The sequence below is a fragment of the Peromyscus leucopus genome, chromosome X, assembly GCF_004664715.2.
Source record: "Peromyscus leucopus breed LL Stock chromosome X, UCI_PerLeu_2.1, whole genome shotgun sequence".
Classification (NCBI taxonomy): domain Eukaryota; kingdom Metazoa; phylum Chordata; class Mammalia; order Rodentia; family Cricetidae; genus Peromyscus; species Peromyscus leucopus.
The window spans coordinates 109,169,778-109,195,331 of NC_051083.1; the positions used below are offsets into that span (position 1 = coordinate 109,169,778).

General features: G+C 35.8%; 1 protein-coding gene across 4 annotated transcripts in view; it reads right to left on the minus strand.

Moving 5' to 3' along the window:
* Tenm1 (teneurin transmembrane protein 1) overlaps positions 1 to 25,554 on the minus strand; it is an 829,897-nt gene that overhangs the window by 482,744 nt on the left and 321,599 nt on the right. For all 4 annotated transcript variants that reach the window (XM_028881639.1, XM_028881638.2, XM_028881636.2 and 1 more), the window contains 2 exons: positions 22,526 to 22,786; positions 20,887 to 20,943 (listed from right to left, as the gene is read on the minus strand). In XM_028881639.1, the coding sequence (XP_028737472.1) occupies positions 20,887 to 20,943; positions 22,526 to 22,786 (318 nt within the window). The remainder of the gene's footprint in view (positions 1 to 20,886; positions 20,944 to 22,525; positions 22,787 to 25,554) is intronic.

Genomic DNA, 25,554 nt, shown 5'->3' on the forward strand with positions numbered 1-25,554 from the left:
ACCAGTCCCTTGTCCATGGTAGGTACTTGACTTGTTTGTTGAATAAATCCCAGTGTCTGAAACAGATTCTAATAAACTTTGTTACATTAATTTTTAAATGTACCTTTTATACTTTATATCTTAAAAACTTTTCAAATGACTTTACTCACTGAATCAATTTCTAGAATAAATAAATGTCTCCCAGAGATCATTAGAAGAGCTTGCTCTTATTCATCGAACTCTTCCACTGTCTAACATGCTCCACTAACTTACTTTTGTATCTCTCCAAGTGTAGTTCCTTTTATTAATCTTAACTAGTCAACTGGATTGTGACTCAGTGATTCAATAAAAAGTGACTGTCTGGACAATTGGGGAAAAGTATTGATATTATTCTGGCTAACTGACCTAATTGTGCAGACACAGACAAAAATGACAACAGAATTCTTATTTTTTAAATTTGAATTTGGGGAAAATTCATACATTAGTTTTAAAGCACCATTAAATCTAAGCAATCAAGCTTCTAAGTAGGTAGCTTATAACCATGTGTGGTTTTCACTTTTATCTCTCTCATTTCTCCCCATCCCTACCACACAAAACTTTATTGGTTTTGAGAGTTTTAAGGTGTTTAGTATCATAAGAGACACAACAAAAGGAAAATAGTACTTTATATGATATTTGAAATAAAGCAAATTTTTGTTTTAAGTTTTCAAAAGGTTCTTTTTTCTTAATTCATAGACATATGCAGCATGCCACTAATTTATACAGGACAATTGTGCTATCATGACTAGGAGCACAGTAGGATAAGGTTGAAACACTTACATTTAATAGTAACAATTGTACACTTGTAATAAATTTTGCACTTTTAGATAGTGTTTTGTAGAAGAAATTCTTTTTTCCTGTGAGACAATAAACTGTGTATAACTGAATTTCTTGGTGAAAAAAAATACTCTTTCTGTAAATATATTTACTAATTCTACCTTAATTTTACCTTCTAGTTAGAGGTTCCTGGGAATGTAAATATTTCTTTAGTTTGAATGAGGAACTAAACCTATTGAGGCTCCAATTTGGTATGAAGTGTAATAAATAGGAACTGTTTCTTACTATTAAATATGCTTACATTCTGCAAGTACAAAAGTGTTTTAGGTTGATATCTTTATTACTATGATAATAACTGTTGAGATGTAATTGTAATATTATGAAACCTTAGATTTAAAAAATATGAGGGATAAATATAGCTAGTAATTTACATATTGTTCATATTACAATGTCTTGAGAAATAATCCTGCCTGAAGCAAATACTTGGTTTTCTTATGTCCATGTCCCTCTTGGGTTAATTAAAAATGCTATTTTATCATATCCATGTGGGAAGATGTGACATTGAACACAACTACTTTATTTAACAGACAAGATGAACAAATAGCTGGCCCAATATTTCTGCTACATCTTTCACATATTTGTGCTTAATGTCTATAACAATGAATAAGAGCAGAATGGGGGAAAATAAAATGATAAGAAATTAGGAAAGAAACAAGGTGAAAATACATTTCATTCAAAATATTGTCCCTTTCCTACAAATAAGTATCAAGCTTGAATGTAATCAGAACTAGACTCAATCTCATGTTTTGGCCATTATCAATTTAGGGGCAGGGTAATTATTTATGTTAAATATAGCCAGATTTTATAAAATATTCCTGTGTTTAATGCTCTTTCCTATTATCTGAAACTGTGAAATTGCATGCATGCATTAACTTAGGAAGGTTCTCCATGCATATAAGAGACCTTTGAATCTCAACAGGGTACTCTTCAATATATGTCCTTCTTAAACAAGCTGGAAAGTAGCCATATATAGCATGCTAAGGTGTAGCATTGAAAATCTAAGACTCATAAACATTATTGGAGGATGATTTTCTGGAGCAAGACAAAAATTAAACTGGCACAAAAAAGGAAAAGAGCCAGAACAGTAAAGAACAAGCAGCAGTCTTTTCTGATCCATATCAGGCTTGTGTAATAAATTACTCTCTTCTCTCTCATCTTGTCAGAAGAAAACGATGTTTAGATTAAACCTCGCTAAGGCCTAAAAGGATAATTTATCAGTATTTTCCAGTTTACTACCAATGCAATATTGATTCGCTAGAGCCCTTCTTTCTATTTTATTTACACTAATTCAATCTGGAACAACTGAAACTCAACTTGTTGGAAAGCAAGATATTTCTTTATTTTAAGTCTCATGAGTCAGAAGGAATAAGGTCCAAGAAAATATGTCCACATTATTCTTTCTAGTACTTGTGAGTAAAGATTAATCCCTTCTTTGGAGGGAAACTGTTATCAGAAAAACATTTACCTTGGGCTAATATATATATGAAAGTTTTCCTGTGTTCCACCAGGTATGCAGCTGCTCAGACCCAAGTAAACACACAGAAGCTTATATTAATTAAAACTGCTCGGCCATTAGCTCAGGTTTACTACTGACTAGCTCTTACACTTAAACTTAGCACATTTATGTTAATTTATATGCCACCATGTATTCCATGGCTTTACCTATGTGCCATTACATGCTGCTCCCTGGATGGTGGGCTGGCATCTCCTGACTCAGTCTTCCTCTTCCTAGAATTCTCCTTGTCTGCTTATCCTGCTTATACTTCCTGCCTGGCTACTGGCTAATCAGAGTTTTATTAAACCAGTACAAAAGCATCATCCCACATCATGCATATAATATATATTATATATATTAAGGAGAACATGATAAAAAGTGTTCCAAATGCCTGCCCAATTTAGCAGACTCGTGACTGTATATCTAGGCAGCTGCTTGGAAATGAGGCGTAAGGCAGAAACATCTTGATAAACCTTATTGTGGTTGAAGCTGACTAAAGATGACAGCATTCAGTTGGTTATACAACTGTCAAAACTTAGGACTACAATCACACCTGAATCAAAAGAGAAATGATTTTCCAAATTCTTCCTGTTCCTTATGTAAAGGTTGTAAATGAACAAGAAGTAGTCTACAGATCAAAAATGCAATGAAAACAGTGAAGTGTTAAAAATAATTTATGTGTATATCCTGAGGGAAGTAATTGCTTATATCAAGTACTTAATCCAGGGAACTACCATTGTCTATTTCTTTTCTTTCCCTTGCCTTTTACTTCTCTGAGGCTGTTTTATTTCATCTTGTTTTTATGGATTTCCTTCTTGAGATAGTTCAGTGTCATTATTGTTTTGACTTCAAATAACTATGGGAAGATGGGTAAGAAAGTCATAATTTGATATGTTTATAATTCCTGTAAACTGAAAGGCTGGCATTTCATTTACCACACTTTATAACTTTTATGGAAGTTTCCTCAAATTCTGACATGATTTGGGATCATTAAATCTCATGATAACACATTTTTAGTGTGTATTATCCTAGATTTTGTCCAAGAAATGATCATTTCTTGACAACATTGACTGGAATGATCAATTCTAACTGCATCTTAGTGTAAGTAATCAATTGGGTAAAATACGACTACATATTCATAAACAAAACATTCAATAGTTTGCACTGGGATTAGCAGACAATTTAGTCAGACAACTCATCATTTTAGAAAGTATCTTAAATGAATCAACTTGTTTGACAATTTTGATTGATTTGCTTATTTCATAAATCACATAAAAATGCATGTACTTATTTATGAACAATCAATTTATATTTCTTGTTTGTTAATTTTAAGCTCTGCTTATGTGAAGGTCAGCAAGATGGCCAGTTGGTGAAGATTTCTACTAGGCAAGACAGATGATCAGAGTTTGATCCTCAGGACCCACATAAACATAGAGGGAAACTATTTATTTCAGCACATGCAGCATTTCCCAGAAACAATAAAAATAGAGGGTAAATTGCATTAGAAAAACTAGGTTTGCATTTACAAACATTAAAATAAATGAAAAGTATTTATGTACAAATTTCTGGTTGTTGGTGGTCATAAAATAGAACACAAAAATTGAAGGTATCAACTGTGTGTATGATAGGAATTATACTTAAAATATGCCACTTAGCATAATAGGTGTTTCTTCATGGAAACATGATTATGTATACATTACTAAAATTGTAAAATGACAAATTCATGTTGTAGGTCTCAAAGGAAAATGGTATGGTATATATTACATGAAAGTTTTGAAATTTACAACTGTCTTTTTTTTTGTGACTGCTAATTTTGGCAGACAATTTAGGAATATAAAATTGCTTGTCCTCTGGATTACAATGCTCCCAGGCCCTGCTTCCTATGTGAGGTAGAAACTTATCTTCAGACACAGCTTTTTCACGCAAACAAATTAGAATGGCTCTAATTTCATGAACAAAATCAAAATAAGTGGTGACTTAACAGTAAACCAAAGAACAGAACATTAATGAAGATATTATTTTATACATTTGTTTCCACATTATTTTCAAACATACATGCACATATCACATAAACACACACAGAGAGAGACAAAGAGACAGATAAAGAGACAGAGAGTAAGTTAAACAAATAAATCAAGGGAAGGAGTGCAGTCTGGGGCAGATCTAAACAGAGAATTCTCAACAGAAGAATCTCAAATGGTCAAGAAACATTAAGATAATTGTTCAACATCATTAGCCATCAGGGAAATGCAAATCAAAACGTCTCTAAGATACCATCTTAAACCTGTCAGAATGGCTAAGATCAAAAACACAAGTGACAGCTCTTGTTGGCAAGGATGTGGAGGAAGGTGAACACTCCTCCACTGATGGTGGGAGTGCGTACTTGTACAGCCACCAATATGGTGGTTTCTCAGAAAATTAGAAATTGACCTACATCAAGATCCAGCTATAGCACTATTGGGCATATACCCAAAGGATGCTCCACCATATCACAAGGACACTTGCTCAGGTATATTCACAGCAGCTTTATTTGTAATAGCCAGACTTGAAACAATCTAGATGCCCCTCAATTGAAGAATGGATAAGAAAATGTGATATATTTACATAATGGAATATTATTCAACTGTTTAAAACAATGACATGAAATTTGCCAGGAAATGGATGGAACTAGAAAAGATCATCCTGGTTGAGGTAACCAAGACTCAGAAAGACAAACACAGTATGTACTCACTTAATGTGGATATTAGATGTAAATCAAAGGATAACCATGCTACAATCCACAGAATCAGAGAAGCTAGATAACAAGGAAGGCTCAAGAGGGAAGGGGAAATAGAATAGAAGTCACAGGTGGACAGGGGTGGGGTGTCAGGGAGAGGTCTGGATGGGGGTGAGAGTGGGTATGTGAAGAGGAGGGATCAGGTGGAGGGGAGGATAGAGGGAGAACATACAGGGAGAGACAACTGGAATCAGAGGTGCATCTCTAGGATAAGCTAGAAACCTATTGCAATGGAAATTCCCAGGAATCTGTGAGGGTGACCCTAGCTAAGACTCCTAATCAGTGTGGGATATGGAGCCTGAATAGGCCATCTCCTCTAACCAGGCAAGACTTCCATTGGAGGGATTGGGACTCCAACCCAGTCATATAACGCTTGACCTACAATTTGCCCTGCCTACAAGATATGCTGGAGTAAAGGAGGTGCAAAGATTATGGGAGTGGCCAACTAATGACTGGTCCAGCTTGAGATCCATACCATGAGAGGGAGCACACCCCTGAGGGCTAGTGTTGCTAGAATTTCTAAACTGTCTTTTAATAATAAAAACCCCCAGAGTCAAATATTGGTGTAAATGCTGAAAGATCAGAGAGACAAAGGAACAAGCCACCTCTTACCTCTAGGACTCCTCAGCCTGAAAAGCCCTTTAGTTCCTGTCTCTCTCTATATATATTTATATTTTTCTCTGCCCAGGCATCACTTCCTTCCTACTCCTGGGATTAATGGTGTATGACTCCCAAGTATTGGGATTAAAGGTGTGTGCCACCACTGCCTCGCTCTGTTTTTCTCCTAGACTGAGTCAATCTCATGTAGTCCAGGGTGGCTTTAAACTCAGAGAGGTCCAGATGGATCTCTGTCTGAGTGTTAAGATTAAAGGTGTATGTCACTACTGCCTGGTCTCTGTGTTTAATCTTGTGTCTTGTTCTGTTCTCTGATCCTCAGGCAAAGTTTATTAGGGTACACAATATATCACCACAGGCCAGGACACAGAGTTTAGATGGCCTAGCATAGAGCCAAACATGACTGGCAAAGGTCAATGAAATGATTCTTAATGATATTCTGCTATACTCATATATCGTTGCCTAGCCCAATTGTCATCAGAGCAGCTTCATCCAGCAACTGATGGAAACAGATGCAAAGACCCACAGCCAAACATTAGGCAGAGCTTGGGAAATCCTTCAGAAGAGGGGGAGGAAGGATTGTAGGAGCCAGAGGGATCAAGGACACCACAATAAAACCCACAGAATCAACTAACCTGAGTTCATGGGGTCTCACAGAGATTCAACTGCCAATCACAAAAGCTTACATGGGACTGACCTGGGCCCTCTGCACATGGTACAGTTGTATAGCTTTGTCTTCTTGTGGGACTCCTAACAGTGGGAGCAGGGGCTGTCTCTGACTCTGTTAACCTGTTTTTGGGACCCTTTCCTTCTACTGGGTTGCCTTGTCCACAATTAATAGGAGAAGAGGTGCCTAGTCTCACTGCAACTTGATAGAAAATAGCTGGGTGATATCTGTGGGAGGCCTGCTCTTTTCTAAAAAGAGGAGGAGTGGATAGGGGAGAAGAGGGGAGGTTGGGGAAGGGACTGGGGGGAGAAGATAGAGGGGAAATTGATCAATCTGGGAAAAATTAATTAATAAAAATAGAAAAAGAAATCAAGAGCTAAAACCGGAAAATGTCATAAAGGGAATATTTACAGCTTTTCCCTCCCAGAGTATTTATTTATACACTTTATTTTAAGACATTCAAAAATCCTCTGTAAGCAGCCATTATTGACTGTTTTAAAGCATTCCAGAGAAGAGATAAATTGTATTATTTCCTCTGTGATATCATATTAATATTAATTTCATTCAGTTAAAATGTTGTAAAATAGACTTTAACAGCATATGAAAGGAAGTTCAAAGAGGATAAAGTACATAGGAAAAACCAACTGCCTCCAGAATCTACCTTCTAGTCAAATAAATAGCTCACCACAAATGTAATAATAATTATTTATTTACTCTTAATAGTTCCAAAGCAATCTATGCATATACAGACATATAATTGTATATTTCCATCAAAGTCACATATAAAATATCCTTTACTGAATATTGTGATTTTTACATTATAGATTGTGATCTATTAGTAAAGTAGGAAATGAATCTACCAGATCACAATGAACAGTACAAATAAATAGAAAAGAACAGAATAAAATATGTCAAGAGTATGCTGATCATAGTAAAGGTAGGTACTTTTATAAAATAATTGTTCCTAAATTCTATCTTTAAATTCATATTGAACTAGGTTACATTAAATATATTACTTACATGGAATTACAGGCAAAAATACATTAAAACACACCATGTTTCAAAGACTGTGGTTTTGTTTAATGATGTTTTGTAAAAATTGTTCCACATTAACACATACAAAGTTATCCCATTTTGCTTGTGTCAAATGAGCCAAATATATTCCTGATATATAAACATAAAAGGTTATAAAGAGTAATGTTATAATCACTGATTGATCACATAGGGTAGCTTAAAATGTTTAATAATTATATATAGGTACACAGTCTGAAAATAGTTGAATATCTCTGTCCAAATCCTTCTGAGACCCCTCATTTCTCTTATCATGTGTCTCATTCTTTCTAAGGCTGGAGAGTATTCCAGAGCATGAATAGTCTATACAGGTGGCTTCTTATTGATAAATATTTTGATTAATATCCCCGATTTTTTACTATTTCAACAATGCTTCAGTTGTTGGAACATCCTAATACATATCACTGTATGATCACTCAATAGCTAAATTTCATTAACTGAAATTATTAAGTCAGTGGAGATATAGGTTCATATTTTGTGAGATATTGTCAAATTTTCTTTCATAAAGATTGTATTTTGTTATAATCCTATAAGCAATATTTGATATTCATTTTTCAAGACATATATTCTATCAAATGTTTGTTACTCCTAATACTCTAAGCAATAATTTCACATTGCATATTTTCCATATGACATTGAGTATTGTTCTTTACAGGTCTGTGAAAAATTGTGTTGGGATTTTGATGGGGATTGCATTGAATCTGTAGATTGTTTTTGGTAAGATTGCCATTTTTACTATGTTAATCCTATCTATCCATGAGCATGGGAGATCTTTCCATTTTCTGACATCTTCAATTTCTTTCTTCAGAGACTTAAAATTCTTATCATACAGGTCTTTCACTTGCTTAGTGTTACCCAAAGGTATTTTCTATTATTTGTGGCTATTGTAAAGGGTGATGTTTCTTTCATTTCTTTCTCAGTCCGTTTATCATTTGTATATACCAGGGATACTCATTTTTTTTTTTAGTTAATCTTGTATCCTGCCATATTACTGAAGTTGTTTATCAGCTGTAGGAGTTCCCTGGTAGAGTTTTTGGGGCCACTTATGTACACTATCATATCTTCTGCAAATAGGGAAAGTTTGACTTCTTTTCTAATTTGTATCCCCTTGATCTCCTTTTGCTGTCTTATTGCTCTAGCTAGAACTTCAAGTACTATATATAATAGATATGGGGGAGTAGACAGCCTTGTCTTGTTCCTGATTTTAGTGGAATCTCTTTGAGTTTTTCTGCATTTAATTTGATGTGGGCTGCCAGCTTGCTGTAAAATGCCTATCATGTTTAGGCATGTTCCTTGTATTCCTGATCTCTTCAAGACTTTTATCATGAATGGTGTTGGATTTTGTCAAAGGCTTTTTCAGTATCTAATGAGATGATCATGTGTTTTTTTTTCTTTCTGTTTGTTTATGGTATATTACATTGACAGTTTTTTTTTTTTTTTATGTTGAACCATCCTTGTATCTCTGGGATAAAGCTTACTTGATGCAGGGATCCACAGTCAAGTGCAAGGCTGAGCTCTAGGAGTCCAGTTGAAGAAAGAGAAGAGGGATTCTATGAGCAAGTGTCATCAAGATCATGATGGGGAAATGAATAGAGACAACCAAACCAAACTATTGGTAACTCATGAACTGTGGACCATTAGCTCTAGAGGCTCCATGGGCCTGGAGTAGGCCCTCTGCATAGGCGAGACAGTTATATAGCTTGATCTCCTGAAGGGGCCCCCTGGCAGTGGGATCAGCATCCATCCCTAGGGCATGAGTGGGTTTTGTGCAGCCCAATGCCTATGGTGGGACACCTTACACAGCCTTGGTTCAAGAAGAGGGGCTTGCTTCTACTGAGTGTATCAGTTTCTGCTGACTCCCCATGGAGTAGGTGGGAATGGGGGTTGTGATGGGGAGGGGATGCTGTGGTGGTGGAAGGATGGAGAGGATCTGTGGTTGGTATGTAAAATGAATAAAACATTTCTTAATAATAATAATAATAATAATAATAATAATAATAATAATAAAAGAAATTTTCCTTACTAATTACAAGTAGAAAAATGAACAGAGAATGCTATCAAAAAATTGAGAGAATAGGAGATGCAAATGGTCCATTAACATATACAAAGATTCCTAAGCTCACTCATAAATATAGATAATAGCATAAAGACATTATTTTATTTTGGTGAAACATGTATTAGACATATTTTCATCATTCAGTCTTGATGATGGTATGAGAAAACAGATACTCTTTATAAAGCATTAGCAGAAATATAAACTGACAGTTCTTTTTTAGGGGACAAACTTGGTGATAGCTATAGGAAATATTAAATGACTATTACTCCAGCTTATCATTTCCACTTATAAGAAATTAGTCAATATGTATGGGAAAAGATTTGAGTGTAGGAGATGAGTAACAGCACATTTTTTAAAGAACAATTTGATGGACACTTTGATTTGTATCTATGGAATAGCTAAATAAAAAAGTGACACATACCTGAATGGATCTCAGGCCTATCACTGAGGATGAGATGGATTTCTACAACAAACACGGGGGAATATGCAATATCTGAATAACTAGAAAATATTACTAGATTTTGCGTATCATGTAATTCCATCTGTACATGCACTGACAATGTAGAAATAACCATCACCCAGGAGTGGCATCTGAAAGGTAAAGATGAGGAGACTGGCCCATGCTTTTACTTAAACCTTTTTCTTTTTTTTTTTTTTTTTACTATATCAACTTTAAACCACCAGCTGATGGTAATTTATCACTAAAACATATTAATAAAGTTTTATCTACTAAAAATATGTATTTTTCTATGTACCTTAACAATAGCTTAAAGTTCGGTATCAGACTGGTTTTCAATTTTAAAAGTATCACAGTCATCACAGAAATGTGTGGCTCACACATAAAGTAATCCAAATGACTTATACACTTCCTCTGACCATGTAATTCTCCAAAAGAGCTGTTACAAAAGTCAACTGCACTGCCTTATACATGCATAATGGTTCCAACAGAGCCATTAGAGTGTCACTTATATGGCAGGGTTGGTGCCAAAGCTATTACCAAATCATTGCATTGTTTCACATACTTCCTTTGACTTTTAGATAGCTCCTAAGGAACTGTTTTCAATGCTATAGAAGTGTCCTGTATAACTTATATCACCAGGGGAAAACATAGAAAGCAGAGGAAAGAAATGTAAGGGAAACAAATCCCTTCCAGTAAATGTGCATGAATGGTCCCTCATGGTCACATATCAGAAGGGTAACTCCTCATTTGGGCATAAGTACTACATGTCATTCAAAAACCTCCAGGTGTTCATTTATGCATTTTGTCTCACAACTCCAGATGCTCTTGGGAAACAATTTAGGGTCTGAAAATGGCATATGCAAGGCTACGATAGTATGGTATTTATTGGTAGTGTGTGCTATGTTGTCAGGGTTCTGGGTATGAAGTAGAGAAGCAACAGGGAGCAGTAATGGATTTCTTAGCTCTGATGGAATTGTGTCAGATATACCCTTGTCTGTAAAGCTCCTAAATAAAGTGGATCCACACATGAAAGGAAATGTCTGAATAATTCTTTCTATGTGGTCATTTCTTGTGGTCTTGCCTTTTTGTTGCTCCGAATCTCATGAGGAATCCCCATGACCATTTAATATATTTAGTTTTTGCTTAATGTAGCTCAAATTGTTTTTGTCACTTATAATAAATCTTCTTAATTAATTTGGCATTAACATTTCCCACCAGTCTAGAAATGCCTTGAGGTTGGTGATTATATATAACATTCATTTTTCAGGCATCTCTAATACTTAATACAAAGCTTGGAAACAAGCAGTTTTCAATGAACCTTTTTTGAATTGAGTTATCAGTATCATAATACCTATAGATAAATAAAATTTCTTGTAATTCATACCTTATTAAAATTAGCAAGTTCAGTTTCTTCCTATTTCTTTCTATTTGGTCTTTTAACAAACAGTTTTCTTTTCACATAGTCCATTTTTTTTCATTAAGGACACATAGAAAAACCACATTTTTGAAATTGATTATTCCAAATTGGTTGCTGATCAAGGTTCCTCTCTTCAACTCAGTGTTTATTCAGAATTAACAACTGAGAGCTACACTAATCTTTGAGGTTGACAGTTAAGTAGTGTGATGGCTAACCCAAGCAGCTGAGCACACCTGTGAGAAACTTCCTTGACTGGGCCATTAAAGATATGAAGACCCACTCTAAATTTGGGTCATACTTTCTGGTGGCAGCCCACATAAAAAGATATGGAGGAAGGAAGCTTTTGCTTTTTGCCTGCTTGCCTTCACTCTCACTGCCAAGTTCATCTGTCCTGTTGCTGAGGGATTCCTTCACTGGTGTTAGAACCTACTTCTTTGGGATTCCAATGTAGACTGAAGACCACAAGTTCTCTAAGAATCCTCTGGTACTCTGGCAACAGATTGGACTGCTGAGACAACCAGGCTTGGTCTTTCAGTTGAGAGACAGCAACTATTGAACTAGACAGACCACAGCCTGTACACAATTCTCATAAATCACCTTTTAATATATGGATATTCATTCTATCATTTCTGTACCTTTATGTAAACCTGACTAATATAAATTGTGATATCAGGATGGGTTCTAGAGAAAGAAATTGTAAGGATTTTTGTTGCTGTTGTTGGGCTGAGTTTTTTTGTTTGTTAATTTTGAGACAGGGATTTACTATGTAGTCTTACCTGGCCTGGAACTCACCTTGTTATAGAGATCCACCTACCTCTTTTTTAAATATCTGGAGCTAGCTTTCTAATTTTTTTTTTAACCTACAATTACTGAGGCCTCTCTTGGTAGTGTGGAGAGCATTAAATATCTATGGTATGAACTAGTTAAAGAACTTATTAGGATAGATTCATTTGATTGTCCTGATTTACCTATAATAAGGAACAGGAAATTTAGTGACTTTATACATAAAACTTTTGACAATTTGTGGAAAAATAAGTAAAATAAAGTAAAATAATGATTCTGCCTGGTTACTTCTAGCATCTCTGGATAAATTAGTGAAGGATAAGAATGAACTCCTTAAAAATAAAAAAAAATGGATAAAACTAACCAACTTATATCTTAGGATACAGTGACAAAAGGAAAGAATGAGCTCCAGGTGCATACAAAGAGTCTAAGAGTTTGTAAGTGTGCCATGGAAGAGAATATTCTCCTCAGTAGCCATAGATTTCATGTTATGGGAAGTCAAACCCATGCTTTTAGTATACGATTATTTGTATTTCAGTGAAAAGTCAAATCCCAGCCACAGAAGATGTAAGTGATTAAATAAGTACACTGATTGTATTGGTAAGAATCCTGTAACTGGTGATGGAGATGTGTATGAGGCTTCCACTGAGACTGAGGCCTTTAAACCCTCAGATTCTGAAGGATTTAGCTAACCTGAGGAAATAGTCTTTTCACCCTTAACAGAGGCTGTTTCTCCACTCCCATCTACGGCAGTGTTGACCTCTCCACCTTTGCTTGAGGAATTAAGCCTTCATTGTCTGCTAGACTAGTAGTGATCTTGCCTGAAGGAGATGTCAGATAAAACAATAGTGATGTTACTCTGTGTCCACCTATAGTGCTTTTAGAACTTTAACCAGACTCGAAGCTAAACCTGCTTTTAGAGAGATAAGAAGTATAGTCCATGAGGATGTGCAATACACCACTAAAGATCTTAATGAATTTGGTAATTCATTCAAGCAGAAAACTGAGTAATATATGTGGGAGTGGATTTTAAGGCCATGCAATAATGGTAGAAGGAATGTAAAACTGGATTAGACTGAGTTTTCTGATATGGGCCCACGGAGTGGTGATTCTAGATTTAGTACAGAAGCTTGCATAGTCAAAATTTGTCATAAGATGGTCTATTGAAAAGAAGATGAAAATGTTTGGTATCTCTTTGCTGTGTTGACAAAAGGATTTTAAAGTTCACGGAACCCGCAAGGCTAGAGTGGGTACACTGTGCAAAATCTGATCCTCCAGAAGTACCATTCACTAATATTATAACATTCAAAATGATGGGAAAGGTAACAGTGCATTTGAAGAACTCTGTGGTTGTACCTTTCTTGTGCCAGACCTTAGGGTTCTAGATAATGTGGCTCAATTGGATGGTTTATGATTGGGCCCTGGAGTAGAAGGAGCCAAGTGGCAACACTGAGTCATCAAAGACAAAGGTAAGCATTGTTATGGCAATGGGAAGCACAGATGAAGCAATGTTAATAGTAGCCTGACACGTAATAGGCAGCATAGGCAAAGTGATATTTTAGGGTAGCAAGTCTTATATGGAATTTTGACACTGACGAACAGATTATGTTTATCTTTGAACTATGTAATAATTAAGAAGCCTACTATGTTTTACTTGATCTGTATAAGCAGGAAAATTATTGGACAAATCCAAGAAAGGCTATATTAGACCGTGGCAAGAGGCAATCTTGGCCCTGAAACAATTTCTAGACTTGAACATATTTGCAAACCATGAACTATTTGAATGAAAAAATGGTCAGGGTTCCCTGAGGAAGGGCCTTGATAAAATACTTACTGTTAGCTTCATCCAATACTTCCACAGAGTGGCACATGTCCTTTTACCAGGAAAACTGTATACTTGGGGAAGGAAATAATCAGAATTTTAAGAATCTATAGGATACTGATTCTGGGAGCATGTACAAATGTGGACCTTTTGTTAAAGTAGGGGCCTATGGAGGTCAGATTACTAATGAAGTTTTGAATGAATTCTTATTCATAGTAGCCCCAGTGGGTCCCCAAACTCATTCTGTGATTATTTCCCTACTACCTGAATGCTTAATTGGGATACATGTACATAGAAGTTGGCAGAACTCCCATATTGGTTTTGTGAGGGCTATTATGATTGTAAAAGCCAATGGAAGTCACTGGAGTTGCCTCTACTGGGGAAAATAATGAACCAAAGACAATATTATATTCCAAGAAGAATTACAGAAACTACTGCCACCATCAAGGACTTGAGAGATGCAGAGGTGGTGGTTTGTACCACATCTACTTTTAACACTCCTATTTTCATTGCACAGAAGACAGATGGATCATGGAGAATGGCAGTTGACTATTGCAAAATTAATCAAGTAGTGACACCAATTGCAGCTGATGTACCAGATGTGATATCCTTACTTGAGCAGATTAACACATCTCCTGGTACATGGTATACAGCTACTGCTCTAGCAAATGCCTTTTTCTTGATACCTGTCCATAAGGATCACAAGAAGCAATTTGCTTTCAGCTGGCAAGGCCAGCAGTATCCTTTTACAAGTTTACCTCAAGGGTATATTAACTCTCCATCTCTGTGTCATAACTTAGTTTGAAAGGATCTTGATCATCTGTCTCTTCTGCAAAATATCACACTGATCCACAATGCTGATAGCATTATTCTGATTAGACCAAGTAAGCAGGAAATAGAAAACACTTTGAATTTGTTGGTAAAACATATGGGAATCTGAGGATGGGAAAAAAAAAATCCAAACAAATTCAAGGACCTTCTGCCTCCGTGAAATTTCTTGGAGTCCACTGGTGTGGGGCACAGATACTCCTTCTAAAGTGAAGTGAAATTTGTTGTTCCTGGACCTTTCCACCACCAAGAAGCCTTGTTTGGACTCTAGAGGCAGCACATTCATTACTAGAGTATATTATCCCATCTTATACATCAAGTAACTTAGCTGCTGTGGAATGTCTTTCTGTGTGCTGTGAATATATGCTGTTCCCATTGGTTAATAAGCTGCTTTGGTCTATGGCAAGGCAGCTTAGAGGCAGGCAGGAAATGCAAGCAGAGAGACAGGAAAGAGATAGAGAGGAAGAAAGGAGCCAGGCTGCTGCCAAAGGAGCAACAAGATGCCAGCAGACTGGTAACACCACGGCCATGTGGCAACATATAGATTAATAGGAATGGGGTTAATTTATGATTAAAGAGCTACCTAGCAAGAAGCTGAAGCTATAGGCCATACAGTTTGTAATTAATATAAGCCTCTGATTAATTATTTTATAAGCATCTGCAGGACCACGGGGCTGGACAGGACTGAGAAACATTCCAGCTACAGAAAACTGCTAGCTTTGAATGGGGACTGGAATAGGAAAATACCCTTCAGCAGGCTCAAATTGCTGTGTAGGCTGCTCTACTACTTGGATGATGTAATCCAAAAGACCTGATGGTACTTGAGGCATTAGTGGCAGATAAGGATGTTGCCTGGACCCATTGGCACTCCCATATAGACAAATCACAAAGGAAACCCTAGAATTTTGGAGCAAAACTCTATCACCATTTGCAAACAACTATTCTCATTTTAAGAGACAACTCTTGGTCTGTAATTGGGCCTTAGTGGAAAACGAACATTTGACAATGGGCCACTAAATTGTCAGTCAACTTGAGCTGCTTATAATAATCTAGAAATTGTCTGATCTGTCCAAGAAATAAATTGGGATGTGCACAGCAATAATCTATTATCAAATGGAAGTAATATGCATGTGGTTGGGCTTGAGCAGGTCCTGAGGATACAACCAATTTACAGAATGAAGTTGCCTTAATGTCTATGGTTTCTACTTCTTTAAAATAATTTCTGCTTCCAACTATGCACCTATAGCCTCATGTAGTATGCCTTATTAGCAATTGACTGAGGAAGAGATGATCAGGGCCTTTTTACTGATGGTTCTGTTTCTGCATGCTGCACAAACACTACCCAGAAGTGGACAGCTGCGTCATCGTAACTCCTTTCTGAGAAAACCCTGAAAGATACCAGTGAAGTGAAATCTTCATAGTGGGTAGAACTTTGGGCAGTACACAAAGTTGTGCATCTTTCTTAGATGGAGAAATGGCCATATGTCCAGTTGTTTGTTGGTTCATGTGCTGTAGCCCATGGGTTGGCTGGATGGTCAGGGATTTGGAAAGAATATGATTGGAAAATTTGTGAGAAAGAAAATTGGGGAATAAGTATTTGAATAGATCTTTCCAAATGCTCAAAGTATGTGAAGAGACTTGCATATTATGTAAGTGTTCATTAAAAGGTGACTTTAGTAGAGGTCATTAAAAAACAGGATAGGATGACTTATTCTGTAGAGAGTCAGCATCTTTCAACAGCATTCCCTGTTACTGTCAATAAACTCATGAACAGAGTGGCAGAAATAGAGGTTGTGCATGGGCTCAACAAATAGACTTTTCACTCACCAAGGTGAACTGGCTACAGCTTCTGCTGAGTGCCAGATCTACCAGCAACAGAGACCAGAGACTAACACTGACCTTCTTATATGATAACATTCCCAGGGGTGACCGGCCAGCTTCCAGGTGGCAGGTTGACTACATTGGCCCACTTCCTATGTGGAAATGACAGTGCATTGAACTTATTGGAATTTATACTTATTTTTTTATGGATTTGCCTTTCTTACACGTGATGCTTCTGACAAACCTAACATACATGACCCACAGAGTGCCTTATCCACTCTTATGGCGTTCTACACAGAATTGCCCCTGACAAAGAAACTCAATTTATAGGCAGAGAAGTGTGTAACTGGTCTACTCACAAGGAAGTCACTGTCATATTATGTTGCCCACCATTCTGAAACAGTTGACTTCACAGAAAGGTAGAATGGCATTTGAAGACGTAGTTACAATTAGATGGCATTAACCTGAATATATGGTAATGTTTCTCCCATAGCAAGAATCTACAGGTCCAGGAATGAAGTTGTATAAGTGGGAATGGTTCTACGTACTATCACCCCTAGTTACCCAGTAGGGAAATTTTTGCTTTCTGTTCCTATAACTTTAAGTTCTGCTGGCCCAGAAAGTGTTGGTTCCAGATGGTGCAGTGCTCCTGCCAGTAGACAACATTCCATTGAGCTAGGAGGTCAGATTTCTAACTGGCCCCTTTGGACTTCTGATGCCCGTAAGTCAACTGACTGAAATAGGAATAACAACATTAAAACCGGGTGATTAGTTCAGACTTCTAGGGGGAAATTGATTCACTTCTTCATAATAGAGATAAGAAAGATACTGCTTGGGGTGCAGGAGACCCATTAGGGCATCTCTTGTTGCTACCACATCCTATGGTTAATGATAATGTGAAATTACAACCATTTGATTCAGGCAGGGTGACAAGGGCACAGACCCTTCAGCAATAAAAGCATAGGTTCACTCCTCCTGGAAAAGAACTAAGACTAGCTGAGGTGGTTGCTATGAGTGGGAGAAATACAGAATGGGTAGTAGAAAAAAGTTATAAATACAAGCTAATGCCATGTGACCAGTTGCAGAAATGATAACAATGGCTGGGTTTTTATTTCCACTTGGAAATCAAGCATGATTTAAGATGTGCTTGTATTCAAATTGGCAAGGGGTGGACTTAGATGTTTAATCATAGTTTTCAACTTGATAATATCCAGAATCAACTATAACCCAAACAGCTGGGCACACTTGTGAGGTACTTTCTTGCTTGGGTCATTTGAGTTGGGAAGATAAACCTTAAATATGAGTCATGTCTTCTAATGGCAGGGCAAATAAAATGACATGGAAAGGAAGCTTTTGATTTTGGTCAGCTTGCCCTCACTCTCACTGGTAAGTTCATCCATTCTGTTGCTGAGGCATCCCTTCCTTGGTATCAGTACCTACTTCTTCAGGATTCTAACATACACTGAAGACCAGCAGCTCTCTAAGAGTCCTCCAGGACTCCAGCACCAGATTGGGACTGCTGAGACATACAGTCTCAAGGACTCAACAACTACTAGATTCTTGGCCTTTCAGTCATGAAACAATCATTTTTGGCCTAATGAGATAGCCACCACTCTAATAAATCCCCTGTTTAATATATGGATATTCATTATGAAAGCCCTGTTCTTAGAGAACATTGACTAATACAAAGTAGTATTGTCATGTACTTCTAAGAAATGATGAGGTGATCATTTGTTCATTTGTCAGGAGCAAAGTTGCTTGTTAGATAACCATAGGCCTGATTCGATGTAGCATTTCCATTCTTTAAAGAGAATCACAAGATAATAGATAATTCATGAAAAAAATATTATCTCTTACTTTAAACTCCCCAGCCTCAGAACATGACATAATTCTTATTTATCTACTCTGTAATTATGCTCTAGATGCTGTGGCTCATTATTGGAGCTAGAACAGTGAATAAAGCAGGCCCCTTGTCTAAGTAGTCTAATGCTTGATAACAACTTTTGTGAGGTGTGAAAATCTAGTCTATGACAAATCGTTGAAATGCGAGTGTGAGAAGGTTATAATGAAAGAAGTTTGATATCAAACTCAGGTCCCAGGGTTATGCTAAATAATGAATATTCATTTTTTTAAATAGAAAATTAAGTATTGATAGATGTTAAAGGATTGTCTTAGGACAAGTGGGCAGGACTCAAAAATATAATAATATTCTGGTAGTTCTGTAAAACCCTAGAAAAAAGTATCCATTTTTGTTACTTGTTATTTTCCCTCCCTTATTTAAATAGTCCAATAGTGAGGTTGAGTTTTAGTATAATTCTTTAGAAGTTATAATAAGTTACAGATTTAAATTAAACTTAAACCAACAAAACAGGGTTGATAAAATGGTAAAACATATTTTTTAAACACTTGGTCTATTAATGAAATGAAAGAAATCAATCTGTTTAGGCAAAATTCCAGAAATGCAAGTAGAACCACTAAGTACCACTAGGTTATACAGTATACATGTGATGGACAGAATTGTAAGCATCTTTGATTTCAATCATTGTGGTTGGATAACTCACTCAAATTAATGATCTACCTTATCTAAGTTCGTATCTTTCATTCACAGTAGTGAGGTTTAAATCATCCTGAAGTGTTTCATAATATTGTTTCCTTATTGTCATCAATAATTGAAAAAAAAAACAGGAAATATAGGAAGGCAGAGAGAAAATAAAATGTCACTGAGACTAATTGAACCACAGAGATAGGATGGCATGGAATCTGAGCTGCTGAAACCTATAAATCAATAATATTTTAAGGATTTTATGTTTCAAATATAGAATATATAAATTCAAGTTAATGAGTTAATGAGATAGATATCCTGCTAGGCACGCTTTCATGAATGGATGATATCAGTGGGAAATAAATAGCTCCATTTGCATGCAAACACCAAATTAAATGAGTTGAATTTTTTTCATTTAAATTAACATGCTTTTGAGAAAAGAAAAGCATTTACACTTTCAAGTTTTCTCTAAGAAAATATTAAATACAGGCCAGCCCTGGTTATTATCAGTTGAAGCTTACAGTTTCTACACTAGTGGAATCTTACTATAGGTTATAAATGAGATCTCAAAAAACTTACTGTAGGTTATAATTGGGGTCTCAAAAAAGTCCTTGTTGGAAATAGTAGGAGTCAGAGTAAGACATACAGAACTCTAAGTAGAGCTGTTCAGTTCACATCACATAAAAACATGGTCTAAGAGAGAGGACAGGAGTGGAGAATATTCTACTATAAATGGGCTTACAAATTGTTGTTTAACCTTTCTTCTTGCAAAAGAGGCAGGAGGAAATGATGCGATTACATAATAATTATAATATAATAAAAGAAATAATGACATATGGATAATAGGTCTGAGACTGAAATGAGATAAGCATATGACGATATGTTTGGGGATTTAGAAATGTTGATCCAACAATAATAGTAAATTTTAATATTGTATATGTTATCATTACTATTCTATGTCTTTATATTTCAACCACCTCAAAATTTTTAAAAAGTTGATGCAAGGACCTACCATAAGGTTCAACATGAGTCATGCAAATCATTTACAAATATTTTTTTCATATCATTTTGCAAAGGAGCAAAGGCAGTGAGTACAATAAGGAAAAAGTAAACAATCATCAATGCCCCAATCTTGAAGTATTGCAAAAATAAAACCCCCATTAAATGGTGGCCTGCCTTTAGCTTTCCTTTTTTTCTTTTCCTTTTTTTTATGAGTTATTTGTAATTGATGACATGAACAAAATGTGATTGTGAGGCCAATATAGTAGCATCTTAAGAAAAGGACCAAGGCCAATTGGAAACTTATGACAGCATCAGATTTATACCATGTGAAATTTAAAGCCATTCTAAATTCAAAACAAAATAACAAAACAAAAACAAGAACAAAAGGTAGCTATTCTAGTTAGGGCAGAACCCCAAGACAAATGATTATTTTCCCTGAAAGCATGTCTTGTCCTTATACCCACCTCCCTTCAGCTTCTCTTCATAAGCATAATACATACAATTAAAGTAGAAAAGCAAGCCAGTATGTGGTCACTAGGCTAATCTCTGATAATTTGATTTTGTTTAGCCTTGTGTGTTATTTGTTAGTTGATCAATGTTCTTTTTGTGGACTAGGTAAGTGTCATGATTGGTTGAGGTAAAAATAACTTGTAGTCAAATATTTTGAAACACTTGCCTTGAGTGGAACCAGCTGGAGCCTCCATGTCACAACAAACAGGAGAGAATTTAAAACCTGTAATATTAAATATTTTACTAATTAATCTTTGTCCAAGTTGTCTGAGATTCCTCAAATTTCATCATGAACATTGCATCAAGTGTTTTTTAAACATAACATTAATGAAAAATAATTATGTATGTTTCATAAGATTCCCCCATTAAAGGTTAGTATTCAGTAGTGCTTATTGTTTTCAGAGTTGTGGAAACATCAATCCTACTTAATTCTACAATTTTCCTCCCCCCTTTAAAGAAACCTCCATTCGAGAATCAAGTAGAGATGGAAAGATATAGTCTAGGGGGAAACTCCGTTCTCCGTGTATGTTTCAAGTGATTGAACTTAATGCAATTGTTTATGTGAGGGGCTATAACCAGCCTGGCAGAGAGGAAGATATTGAAGAGTTTTCTCTTTCAACCTGACTACCAGACTACTGAAACAATGGATCCCAAAGAATTCCCAAGGAACTTCATGCTGGAAAAAGGAAAGGGCATCAGCCAGAAGAGGAACTTGTCTCCCAGAATGAGGTTTCAAACAGTTCTGAGGATTTGACTGAAGCATAGAAAATTATATTTTTTGTGTTACTATTTGTTTTCATTAAAATTCTGTTCTTACAGGTGTATATTGAATAATGAGTATATTTTTCTACTGTCCTCTTTTCTCAGCTCTCCCTGTCCCTTTGTTCTCCTAGAAAAAAATATTTCTGTTTCTATTTAAAATATATAAATGATTTTATGTGGTTGTATAAAATCTAGGAACCTCAGATGAGAGAAAACATACAGAATTTGTCATTCTAAAATGGTTTAATTCACTTATTATGCCGGCATGAATGTGGATAAAAGGGAACTTATATAAAAATTTGGCAAAGAGTATGATGGGTAGATTAATTTGATTAATAATCATTTAATGTGCTTATTATGAAATTACTTTTTTGATAGAGGCAGAGCACATTCATTATATAAGTTAAACACTTCCTCAAAACTTAAAAAGCGAAAACATTTCATTTTCTAAAATGTATAAGGAAACCATATATAATTACAACATAATGATATTGCTGTTAGTAGTTATTGTCTGGCAAATGACTGGTGTCTTTAAAATAATGGTGTTTGTGAAATAATTTCATTCTAATGTGGTTAATGTGAATCTGTTTATACACTCAGCAAGTTAATTTGGATCAAAATAGAGAGTCCCTACAGAGAATATGCATGTTATATAATTGTTCATCTCCTTGTTCATACACTGATATAAAGCCAAAACACACGAAATGAATACTTCCTATAATAAATCCCACTGGGGTAGCACTGGAAAATAAAAATGAAAATAAAAGGTGAGTAATGAATTAGACATTCACAGTATTGCTGACTACATGAGATAATTTCTCTAGGGGGTTCCTCAGAAATGAAGACTATTTTGTGTCGTTATAAGTAAATGTGTCTATTTGCCAGAATCTTAAGTATACTCCTTGTTCTTGGGAACCTCCTAATGTGTATTTGTATTCTGCATGCCAAATGTAAGATGGGCAGATACAGAAAGTGATAACAAAGCAAAGAGGGAAAGCCATTCTCCCCGAGTTTCATCTAAATTGCAGATGTAGCTTTCTTACCATTTTCCCCATCAGACTTCCGTTCATGGTCAGTGTCAGTCAAGGACAGTGCAGAGTTGGCCCTGCTGGACAGACAGGAACTGTGTTCTGACTTCATGCCTCTTATCCACATTCTCAGTGCATGGTCGGGTGACGCAGCACCTTCTGTCTCTGTGTCCACATCAGACCCCATCTCTAGCTGGTATCCATGCCGGGAAACACTGTGCATGTCTGTCTGGTAGCCAGAGCACAAAGTAGGAGGTGTTTCACAGAATTCTATCTCTGGAAAGCAACAAAGTTCAGACAAAAAAGAGAGAGTATGTAAGTATTAACAAAACCACTAACTTTCACTTTTCTGTCCTCATGTTTCCCCTGCTCCATTGCTAGCAATGAGTTTTTGCAAAGTTAGAATTCTGGCCTTTTATTTATGGTAGCTAGAATTCTGTGCTTATTTTGCACTTTTCATACTTAAAATTATGCTCCCTTTGATTCTTACGAGGTTCTGGTTAAAAAAAAAGGCATCCTCAAAATAACTTATAGCTACAATATTTTGGTTGCACAAAATATAATGAAATAAATGAGTACAATAAGTATAAAGTATAGAGAGATGCCCTCTAAAGCAATTTCTCTTATAGAATGAATATGTGTGATCTATACAGCACACCTATGCTTAAAATAGCAAAATTATTTGCTTTTCTCAGTATGCCATATATTATATATAATCTAGTAAGTAAGATAAAATGGAGATAAAAAAACATTACATTCAAATAGTTTATTCAAATATGTTAAACTTTAAAATTATGAGCAACTAATATTGTTTTCTGCTCTCTCCAAATGAGTTTAAGGCATACTTTTTGCCAATTCTTTTTTTTTTTTTTAAGCTGGAGGATGGCTGTATTTGAGCTTCAAAGAAAAATCCCAGGGTGGGCAGTCTGTAATACCAAACAGCTGCCAGGAGGAGGAGAGAGGAAAAGAGGAAAAAAAATACCCTTGACTTAATCCCGCAAGGAGCACCACAAGATAGGGAGGGGCCTTTAGGGAAAGGGTAAGGAAGCCCAAAGTGTTAGGGAAAACAGAACAGAGATCTTAAGAAGGAAAAAATGTTAAGCCTTTTGGATAATTCAAAGAGTGAAGACTTAAGAAGCTGGATGGCTGCAGTTCTGGAAGAGACTGGTTAGGTAGGTGGGGGGATAATTATTTCTTTGCTCTTTCAACAAACAAAAAACAACAAAAACATAAAAATAGTTATTGCAATATTGCAACATAGCAATGCTTCATGGTTTGAATTTTTTCCCTTTCCTTCCAAATTTTAGAATCAGTAACCATGTCATTTAATATGTGAGAAAAGAAAATCCAGTATGCTGATGGTATTTTTCCATTAGCCTACACCAAACAGCAAACACTTCTATTTCTGTATTTTATCCATCTATCCATCTATCTATCTATCTATCTATCTATCTATCTATCTATCTATTTATTATTTATTTATTTATTGCTACAATATCCACTGTGAGCATCATTTCTGCTATTCGCCAGTGAAGGCCCGTCAACCTACTGCATGAATATCTGGCATTCTGTTTTATAGTGAATTTATATTCAATTACAGCAAGGTGTCAAAAGAGAGGGGAAGACGCTTTAACAATCCCTAATAAGTTAATGAAAAATGACCACATGCCAAGACATATCATCTGAAATGTCCATGTAATACTTAGATAAGGTAATCCGGGGATGTTGTACACTATATGAGATTTTCTCAGACTGACATCGGAGACAGGGTATGTCAATTGGCCTGGAAAAGGCTTAACTGACTGAGTCTAATCCATAGCGAGTATCAATAAAATGCAAACTCTAACATGAATTCAATTCTTTGAATACAGAAAATGTTTGATCTTAGACCATGTACTAGAGAAAACTTAGAATGCAATTTTATTTGTTATAGTAACTATTTATGGGATGTGAAAAATTAGTAAATAAGGGTTTTAGAAGCCAGTGCATAATGCCTGTTTAATAGCTGTTATGCTCCTAGTACTGTGCTTTGTGAAACAGATATTGCAGACTAATAAATCTACTATAAAGTATTAGGAAATTCAATAACAATTAACCCTTTAAGGGTTGGAAGTCACTGCTCAGAATGCTACTTTGTGAATTCACGGATTAGTTTCTTTCAAAAATACGTGTACATTTCTACTAGGATTTATGTCAAGTTTCAAGAAATGATGTTTTGAAGATAGGTATGGTTTCACTTATCAAACACAAAACCTTACTAAGTCATACTTTTTCTGCCATAAGGTTAGAAAGCAAAGTCCATTTTGCTCAATGTAAATCTTAGGAAATGTGGAATATTCATGCTAATTTCACCATGACTCTTTATTGAACACTACAATATTGCTAATGAACATGTCAAAAATGCTATATAATCTTTTAAATACAACTCCTTTCCATCCCCTAGAACACTGGTTCTCGAATTTGCTTTCCTTGGAATCACGGGAAGGCTTGTTAAAACAGATTGTTGTACCTTACCCTTACTTTCACCCTACCCTCCAGTTCAGTGTCTAATACAGCAGGTATGCAGTTGAACTACATAATTTGCATTTAAAAGAACTTTAAGGTGAGGCCTATAGTCATTACAGGAAATGTAGTTTGTAAACTTTGGTCCTAGAGAGTTCTCTGAAGTCAATGGGAAAGGAGAGCAGTGGAGTTCCAACCTTATCATGGCATTATCACAGATTTTGTCATGCCAGCTTGAATTCTGAGGACAAAGAAAGAAATTATTGGCTCTGAATGGCTGTGAATTGCCTCTGTTTATTTTTCATAGGTTCAGGGAACTAATTAGAAAACTCAGTTCCCCAAACAGTGACTTATATTTAGTTTTACTCAGGTGATGGCATAAGAGATGTGACTTTCCAACAGTTTTTAATATGAGCATCTGAGTCATGACATTTGTTGAAAAAAATGTGTAAATACAAATAGACAATCACTTGCCATTCTAGATTAATAAAACACTGGGATAAGATGTTTTTTAAGGGAGCCCTGACAGATGTAGACAGACT